Source organism: Aegilops tauschii, chromosome 2, assembly GCF_002575655.3.
Source record: "Aegilops tauschii subsp. strangulata cultivar AL8/78 chromosome 2, Aet v6.0, whole genome shotgun sequence".
NCBI lineage: Eukaryota > Viridiplantae > Streptophyta > Magnoliopsida > Poales > Poaceae > Aegilops > Aegilops tauschii.
Window position 1 is genome coordinate 477,731,002 of NC_053036.3, and position 10,123 is coordinate 477,741,124.

At 44.2% G+C, this 10,123-nt stretch overlaps 1 protein-coding gene and 1 long non-coding RNA gene across 2 annotated transcripts; one reads left to right on the top strand and one right to left on the bottom strand.

Moving 5' to 3' along the window:
* Positions 1-576: 576 nt before the first annotated feature.
* On the bottom strand, positions 577-6,495 carry LOC109732098 (uncharacterized). Its single transcript, XR_002225261.4, has 5 exons — positions 5,998-6,495; positions 4,783-4,962; positions 4,573-4,631; positions 3,789-4,446; positions 577-994 (listed from the first exon to the last, which is right to left on the bottom strand). It is a non-coding gene; the product is annotated as an uncharacterized lncRNA (long non-coding RNA).
* A 2,492-nt stretch (positions 6,496-8,987) lies between these two features.
* LOC109732120 (ferredoxin-thioredoxin reductase, variable chain) lies at positions 8,988-9,874 on the top strand. Its single transcript, XM_020291320.4, has one exon. The coding sequence runs from the start codon at positions 9,176-9,178 to the stop codon at positions 9,629-9,631; it is 456 nt and encodes a 151-aa protein (XP_020146909.1). The 5' UTR covers positions 8,988-9,175; the 3' UTR covers positions 9,632-9,874.
* Positions 9,875-10,123: the final 249 nt, after the last annotated feature.

Here is a 10,123-nt window from a genome sequence, read left to right on the forward strand (position 1 = left end):
GGACTGTTGAGGGCCGAGTGGAAATGCTCTAAGAACTAAGGACATGCATGGAATGGCTAGGAATCGGCATGTAATACTGGAAATACGCATGTGAGAGGGTCACGTGACTCAAGTTCAAAGTGGTTGCCACCAAATAGATCTCTACTTCTAATGTCTTAGTTGGTAGTCTCTGTTTCGGGTTTATTTTCATCCCACCTACCATAGTTTTTTTGATACCTGCTCCCACCTAACGCTGAGCCGCGTAGAACAAAAAAAAACCTCCTGCCGAGTCCCCCACCCGCCCCCACGCGCCTAACCTCCCGTCGCACCCAAGACAAACGAACGAAAAAAATCTACGAAAATAAACCAGCGAAAAAAACCGGCGAAAATTAACCAGCGAAAAAAAACCCTAAACCAATCGCACGCGTCTCTACTCCCAGCGTCAAAGTCATACATGGAACAAACCCAAAGATTCCTAATATTAATATGGAAACAAACCCAAAGGTTCCTAATGTTAATATGGAAACAAACCCAAAAAATCAGCATCATCGTAGCTTTCGTCCCACCCTCGCACCCTGATTATGTACTAAACATAATTAGCCTTCCTCCCACCCTCGTAAGTGCAAAAGTACTATACATGGAAAAAACCGTAGAATCCTAACAATAATTAGCCTAATTATTACATACTAAACATCAGGCACAAGATAAGGAAAGCACCGACAAGATTGATAACGCCTTCAAACATCTCCACCATATTTGGTAGGAGTACGTATTTAAACAGCTTCTGTTACAGGATTGGTCATTCATGAACACCCCTGCCTCAAGTACTCACCATCAAGCACAGGCGATACATAGCTGGGAGATCACGCTGGAGATCACACATGGTCACCATGGAGGTCACATGAGTTCATCAACATGTCAACCTCGCTTTCATCACCTGGAGGTGAGTTCACCTTTTGACAAAGCCATCTATTTCTCCAATGTGGTGCCATCTTTCTTGTGAATCTTCATAGTCCTGATATATGCATTATCAATTTATTTAGTTCTCACAAAACGATTTTCATAATTTCTGCAATTCATAGGCCAGATAGGTTGTAATTACACAAGTCACATGCATATCCACCGCTGGTGGGCCGTGCTTCTCTCGTTCTTCCCAAGAACATCGAGGGTCTGTTCTCCAGGAACTTTCAACTTGGGCAATAAGAAATGCAACCTCACCAAGCAAACTTGTAGAAATTCATTAAAATTTAGATGTCCGGAGAAGACAATAATGTGTGCATGGAGGAGAAACTACGTTTTTTAGCAACTAGAGGAGAAACTACGTATGTAGGTAATTATTATTTATTTTTCTTTGTTTATGAACCATGTTGTTGAAGTTTCAAAGGGACTTAATCACTATCCCTGCACCATTTATTACTACAGTATTGTATTTTGCCCAACCACGGTGCTGAAGGTTCAAAGGTCATTAATCATTATACATGCAACATTTTCTTATAAGATGTCGGAGGATAAGGGAAAAAGAGATGTGTATTTTCTAACAATGTGTAGACATAATGTCTTAATTGATGATTTGAAGGTGACCATCTTGTAATCTTAATTTTTGTTGTGGAACAGTCATATGGAATGTTCATATGTGAATCGTCCACCCAATTAGCTACAATGGTTCCTACAGCTAGTACCATGATAGCATTGGAGCCAGGGGAGCATGTGGGAACTTCAAATGGTATTTACCCTTTCACACGATGTTTTTACCATTGAAGTATGGTCATCTATAGATCTAGATTTATTAAGTCTAACCATGTGCTGGGTATATTGCTTCAAATGTGGGTCATGGATTTACCAAATTACACACTGGGCATGCAGAAAATCCTACAACACCTCAAGGAACACCAGTGGTGCTGAAGATATTGCTTCCAATGCAAGGCGAGATAGCCTAACACCCGAGCAAAGAGAAGAAATGAATGCGCGTCGAAGAGCATCTAGACAAAATAAAACTATTGAAGATAGGAATTCGAGCCAAAGCGCTGCCAGACAAAATCTGACAACAAAGGAGAGGCAAGAGATGAACGCCCATAGAAGGGCAGCGAGTAAAAATATACCAGTTGAGCAGAGGCAAGAGATGAACGCCCGTCGAAGAGCACGCAGGCAGAGCATACCACCAGATGAGAGGAAGGCATTGCGGGCTCAGCGAAACGCAGACCTCGCAGCTAAGCGGAAGACCCCATACGCTGAATGCATCGCAATGCCTTGCCCATATGCATATCTCTAATGAATCACCATGTTCTGTTACTGAAGTTTTCATGTGTCCAGCCTATATTTGCCAGTTACTTAATCATGCTTTGCAGAATTCAGTTGTAGATTGCTATTCTATTAGTCCTCTATGGAGGTGATTATGAAATGAAAGTTATACATATGTACTTGCACATAAAGTTATATAAACATTGAACCATTAATTAATTCCTAGGCATATGCATTTTTAGTTCAATTCGATTTCTGACTCATTAGCCACAAGTTATATTTGTGTACAGTATTGAATAATGACATGCAATTGTGCATGGTAATGATTTTAAAACTGGCACTCTAGAGAATTTTTTGTGCTTCCAAGTTGCAATTAAACCCTTTGGTTGCCAGTATGTCTAGCAGTCTGTCTGAAAGTTCTTGAGCTATGACTTATATGTGTTGCAAGTCAGTGCAGAACCTTAACTGTCGACATAATATTACTTCGTGCAGTTTTAAAGGACATGATAAACATAAACATGTAGAGAAGACATGCAAATTATTATCCTATACCTAAATCAATGGCCCATAGTTCTAAGCTAACTGTTCTGCACCGAATTCCAACTGTACAACTTAGCTCTGCAGCAACTGATCATTGGGAGCTCTAACTCTACTATGATGACCAAGAAAATCAAGTCTTCTCCATGAACCGGAGGCAACTTAATCAATTTGTTATGAATGATTTATAGCTTGGTCCGCTTTTCCTACCCATCATCACCGCACATGCTTACAGCAGATTGAACGACAAAAGGACCGGTCGCCCCAGAACAAGATTCCTCACATTCGCTCGTTAAGATACTCGATTTGTTATATAAAACCAAAGTTCTATCTATTGTACTGAAGCCAATTTAATCAATTCATAGTTGACACTGATTTTCTTGTTATTGGCCATGGATTGAACCGGATATCGATAAAATTATCACTACGCACTGAATTCAATTTAATAAATTTTATAGTTGACAGACACCTAATTTTTTATTTTTATTATAACTTGTTATTGACCATGGATTGAATATAATAGTTATCATATTATCTCTACGCCCACAAGCATAGTTCATGCTCCTCCCGAACTTGTTACTCTTCTGACCTTGGGCTCTTCATTGACATGACAACCTATCATGGACTATTTTCATATTTAACTAACATCCTTTAACAATACAAAATCTGAACTCTAAAGAGTCCATTGCAGTAATTGAACTGCTAAATTTAAGCTTAGCTGATTAGGGACTAACTGATTCAATTTTGATGTAGATTCCAGGCATTAAAGTTTAGCTTCTGGAAATTGATGAAAAAAATGCCTAGCAAATACAAACCCAATTTATATTGATGACACTAATCCCGGTTTAGTTCCAGGAACACTTGAGCAGTCTATTCTTATCAATTGTATAAGCTATCTTAACCTTCGCATTCCCCAATAGCTTTTAGTTAAATGCATCTGTACTTCCCCAATAGAAAAGAAAAAGAAAAAAGGAGACACAGAACATACAAAACAAAAACAAACGGATGCGAAAAAACACTTAAACAAGACTAACCGTGATGCAGTACGAGCAAAAGTCAAAACACCTCTGGTTTCCTGCCAGGTACTCTGCCAGAAATCACAAACTTGTTGATGCCAGTGAGTATCCAATCATACACAAGCGCACAGAAATCAAAACCACTTGTGCGCTTTGGATTAACAAGCAAGGTCAAAAACTCAATGTGAATCTGATCGCTGGAAGATGGAAAAAGGAAGCACGACATTGCGATCACCATGAAGCATATGAAAGTGCCTTCCTCGCTGTGAAAATCAGAAGATATGAGCATGTCTCCAAAGAAAGTAATGTTTGGCATTTCTCTCAAGCTGAACCGAGACAAAATGAAGTTCCTCCCACTATCCTTGTCTTGTGTCGCTAAATCACCACTGTCTAGCAGGCCCAACACACAAGGAACTGAATCCTTTGAGATAGGAATGATCTTCTCATCAGCAACAATGATTTGAGATGACACTGTGTCTACACATTCGACAATATAGCGGACAAATCGTGATGGGATATCAGTTTTCTCAAATTTCAGAAGAGGCTCAAACCCGTATTTTGAGATGACATCCTTCCGGCCACTGGACATACCCCTCAAGATATCTACGAAGTATTTTGTGGAAAAGACGCTGCACACATGCCTCCCTGCCCCCATAACCTTTTGCCTCTAATTTTGCTGAAAGACAATAATCATGAGTAGAATGTCAGGGGTAACTAACATAAAAAGAATGAAAGTGAAGAGAAAAAGAGGACCAAAAGAAGAATAGAGATAGACAGCTATGAGGACAAAAAAGTGTAATACCTCAGTTTTAAGGTCGACATTCTTCCAGAATTTTGGAAAATCTCGAGTGATTTGATTGCCTGTTAGATGACATGAAAAAGATGTTTATATAATTATATCATATAATTCCGTAGCGGAAAGAAAAAAAGAGAGAAAAGAAAGATGTGCATACCATAGGGCTAGAAAAAAATAGAAAAGAAGAGAAAGTGCATGAGAGAAAGAGATGGATACCTCCTTCCTAAAAAAACGAATAAAGCATCTTCTAATAACTTCTTCCTCCTAGATACAGATTCTTCATCACTATATGCAATGCTCTCATCACAACTCTCAGTGTTTGGGGGACTGTCATTAGGGTCGTAGTTGGGTTCATAGCATCCACTCGATGATCTCTGCCCCCAAGAATCCACAACCCTGTTGTTGAAAAAGTAAAACATGAAAGCAAACTGAAAAACTCCACATAGCTGACAAGAGAAAAGACTGAAAAACTCGGATGGGTGTTTCCCCCATTTTGCAGACACAAAGCTTCAACAGCCGCTGCCTCGGTGCAAAAAAAATGTTAGATTGAGAGTGCCATTTTCATCGAGTATGCATGAGCAACTTTCCCCTGGGAAATTGCTTTTAAAAAGTCAGAAAATAAACGCTGGCAGGGTGCGCGCTGATCATTGTTACTCGGGAATTAATGACCTGGTAAAACTAGCTAACTATCCTACCCTATGTGTTAACTGAAGAAAGCGACACCTACTGGAACCTGAAAAAGACAGCTACTGAAGATGTTCCCTAAATCCTGGATTCTCTCTCCCCCCACCCCCACCCCCATCACTAAAATGTTGTGTGATAGACACAATCTGCACCTTAATTTCGAAACCATAGTAGGAGAGGAACACTGAATAAACTTACACCTAACACAAACGGCTGAGAGAGAGATGCTTGGCTGTTCAGAAATCACGGAAACACTTGGAACAAAATCCAACACTAGGAACTACTACCAAAGATCTCAACAACTACTTACAAAGAAATAACAAAACTGAATGGCACATCTGCCCAACACACACACCTGCGCACAAAAATGCCCATAATCTGAACACACACCCATACCCTAGCCCCAACCCACTTCGTGTGTGGATCCTAAGTACATACAAGTATACTCATATCAATTATTGTCACTAAAACGCCCATGATCTAAAGGACAAAGGGGAAACATGGTGAGGGCAAACCCCCTCCAAATTTTCGTATCCGCGAAATCGAGCTCGACAAAAATATCTGCTGAACTAATAACCCGGACGTTATTATGATTTCTCATCAAATTAGTCTGAAGGGCGATGAAAAAACAACCCCCACACATTAAGGGATCTGAGCGCGCGGTGCGCGGGGATGAACCCAGAGCTGCATGACTGAAATAACTAGAAATCAGAGCTCCAGAGAAGGGAAAGGGATAACTAGCCGTACCTCCGGCTCGAACGGCGCCGGCGAACGGTTCCGACATCACCGGCGAAACCTTGCTGGTGGCGGGACTGGCAAAATATCTCCGCCGCCCTCTTCTCAATACCTCCCTCTCTCCTCCCCCCTGCTCCTCCACGACAGCTAGGCTCCAACTTCCCAGGGTTGTGCTGCGGCAGCTTCCCGTGCTCCATGACCTCCAGCTAACCCCTTGCTGCTGCTCACCGACGGTGGTGACCCCCCTCCACCGCCTCCGCCTCTCTCTTCTCTTCTGATAGGGGATGGGCTGCCGACCACCATCCAAAAAAAAATTCAGAAAATCATGTGGGTGAAAACGGATCATTCCTAAAAAAAAGGAGAAACGGATCCGGGTGTGGAGCAATACAACCCGAAAAGAAAAAAACTCAGACCCGACGCAAGCCAGACAGAGCCAAGGGGGACAGACGGGAGGAGCGAGCGCAATAAACCAAAGAGAAAAGGCTGGAAAAAAACCTTGACTTAGGCGGTATGAATCGAATCCTGAATTCTTTATTCATGAAAAAATTAGCTCTCGTATTTATCAATCCTGATCAATTTCGTCTTTAGACTAGATTGTCATGGTGGGAAAAAGGTTAACCCGGACGGGATCACGTGTCATCTACATCTTCTTCCTCACTCTCTGTATCGCACGCCCGTGCAAACCCAAGAATATGCGGATAACATTACTAACCTGCGCAGATAATAATTGTGTTACTTAGTAGTGGTTACCTCTTTTATGGGCATGATGGAGGAAGAGATTAGCATGCTTGACGTCGTGGATATTCATGTCGTATGTCTTCTCCCCACTTAAAGAGCACAGACATGTACTACGGTCTCGCTTAATCAGTGAGAGAAGTTATGATCCTACTACTAAGGATTACCTGTTTCTCAGCGCCCCAAACTGGCCTAGATCGGTAGAAGGTTAGGATTGACCGGAATCGATAAGTACGGAGTGCTAATTTCAGGGATTGTTCAGGGTTTAAGTCAAACGGGCTCTACAAGTTTAAGTCGGAACAAAATAGTGCTATGATTTGTACAGATCCGGCGGTCACGGAAAATGGCCTGAAGCGAATTTAAAAACAGGAGACTGAAAATTACAAAAACTGTTCTTTTATACATATGAATTCGACATACAAAATTTAAAAGACCCATACTAGTATGATATAAAAATCAACGTCGACGGCGGCATCTCCAGAAGTGCGACCCACTGCTGTTTGCCGGGATAGGCATGGTCTCTTCCCTGGGGCATCTGTGGCTGTCTACAAAGGCCTAGTCGACCCGGTGACACTTGAAGCTCAGGCATGTGGCGAGGCTCTAGCCCTCGCCATGGATCTTCACGTCGACTCCATACGCATTGCGTCTGACTCACTTGAAGTGGTGGCGAACATTCAGACTTTTGCTTTGTGTCAATATGCCGCTATTCTTTGTGAAATAAATCACCGACGGGGATCGTTTCGAGCAACCAAGGTTTTTCACGAAAAACGGCAACACAATGTAGAAGCTCATTCTTTGGTTGAGTCTGCTACTTCACTTTCTTCCGGGCGCTATGTGTGGCTTTCTGTCTTTCCCGATATCAGTTGTATACCTATGAACATTGCTTAATAAAGGTCTACAGTTTTTTCTCAAAAAGAAGGGTACGTGTTGCTACATTATGCCTGAAAAAAACCTGCTACCGTGTACGTGATGTTACAGTACGCGCGAAAAAAAAACAGTACATCCCGTGTCATTACAGTACCGGGAGCAACTAGTTAACGAGCGCTTCTTCGGGAGCCTCGCAGCGATCAGCGCCACTTGGCGTGCTCTCAGCCATATGCCACGTGTCGCGTTTTGGACACTCCCTTCGGATTTTGCTTTTTTTTTCGCACGCGTTTTCGGCTTTTTAAACGGTTTTTTTCCGGGTTTTTCGACGTTTTGGTTTCCCCCCGGTCTTTCTTAGCTTTTAGATTAAAAAAAAATCCGCGAAAAAACGCGTTTCTTTTCCTTTCGCGAAAGTCACGGTTTTTCTTCCGCGAGAGGCACGGTTGTGCTTTAGCGAGAGTCACGGCCGTGCCTTTCGGAAATGAAAAAAAAACGCGTTTTCTGTTTTTTTTTCTTTCGCGAGAGTCACGATTTTGCTTCCGCGAGAGGCACGGTTGTGCTTTCGCGAGAGTCACGGACGTGCCTCTCGGAAAGGGAAAAACAAAACGCGTTTTCTATTTTTTTTTCTTTCGTGAGAGTCACGGTTTTGCTTCCGCGAGAGGCATGGTTGTGCTTACGCGGAAGTCACGGCCGTGTCTCTCGGAAAGGGAAAAAAATACGCGTTTTCTGTTTTTCTTCGCGAGAGTCACGGTTTTGCTTTCGCGAGAGGCACGGTTGTGCTTTCGCGAGAGTCACTACCGTGCCTCTCAGGAAAAAAAACGCGTTTTCTGTTTTTTTTCTTCCACGAAAGTCATGGTTTTGCTTCCACGAGAGGCACGGTTGTGATTTCGCGAGAGGCACGGGCGTGCCTCTTTCAAAAAGGGAAAAAACCGTGCTCCCGGTTCGGTTTTTCGCACGGTTTTTTGTCCGATTTTTTTCGTGAAAAAAAATTCGTCAAACCTATCAACATGGGATCTAGTTTTGAAGATCTCGACGCGAGGAATCCAACGATGAAAACGGTTCGAGATTTGGACGCACGGTTTAAGAGATAAAACGTTTTGAATAAACGGATCTACGAAAAAAGGAAAAACTCCCAGGTTGCGATAAGTGGCGCGCTGCATGTGCGCCACTTGTCGCGATCAGGAAAAGTGGAGTGTTCCGTGTAAAGAGTACTCCTTACGATTTCGTACAGTACCACGCGCTGCTTGCTGTCCGCCAATGGGCCGGCCCAGTTGGGTCGCCCTATGCGCGTCCCGCTGCTCCAGGACGCACTGAGCGGGACCCCTCAAAAAAAAGAGCGGCACATAGGCACTGCCGCCTGGTCCAGCTGTGTGATGAACTGATGATCAGATGGCCCTTGGAATGCGTAGGGGGTCACTAGCGCATCGTTTTTCCTTTTTCATTTGACAAACCAACCACGCCTCGCGAGAATTTCCACGCCTCTCCCCAATCGCCGTCGCTTCCACCTTCGGCGCCGCGTATCTCACCCTCACGTGCACACCGCCTGCTCGACGCAATTCCCCACACGCCCGCGAGCACACCAACCTCCCCGATGGCAACCGCCACCGCCACCGCCGGGGCGTCCCCTTCCACCTCCTCGTCGCTCCTCCTCCGTCGACCCCTCCCTCCAAATTCCACGGCCGCGCGTTGCCTCGCGCCACCGCGGTGCCGCGCGCGCCTCCGCACCGCGCGCCAGGTCGCCGTCAGCAGCGTGTCCCCATCCCCCGACGTGGCGGACGAGGAGGCCGCGGCGGCGCCCAAGCTCGGCAAGCGCGTGCGCGTCACGGCGCCGGTCCGCGTCTACCACGTCCCCAAGGCGCCGGACCTGGACCTCCGCGGCAGGGAAGGTGTGGTCAAGCAGTATGTCGGTGTCTGGAAGGGCAAGCGCATCACGGCCAATCGCCCTTTCCGGGTGGAGTTCCAGCTGAAGCTCGACGGACAGGACAAGCCTGTCCGGTTCTTCGCTCACCTCCGGGAGGACGAGTTCGAGTTCGTCAGAGACGAATAGGATCCCTCTGTTTGTCTGTAAAATAATGCGGCGGATGCAGCATATGTACATTAGAGAGGAGATTGGAGAGGGGGCGAGGAGATGTCAAGTAAGTTGATGTTTGTTTACTATCATGTCTCCTGTGCTCTTCCTCACTCTCCTGCTCAGTGCTCAACATCAAAATTTTCAGATGTGAGAGTTGTTCGAGATGATGACGATTATGAACGAAAGCAATTATACTGCTGAATCTGTTCTTGTGTTCAATACTTTTCTCTGTTTACTGTTTCAAGAAAAAATGTTGTTGGAGAGCAGTCAGTGTTAATGAGTTAACAATGGATACCATCTGTCTAATGGGTGGTAAGTATGTGCTTAATAGGAACAGAAGGTATCATACACTGGTATATTGAATTCAACATGTACCCCTGCCCTGAATCATCATATAAGGGAGTGCGTAGGCACTATGGAACATTGAGAATCATTCAAAGTATCATGAAAATCACTGAAATTGGATGG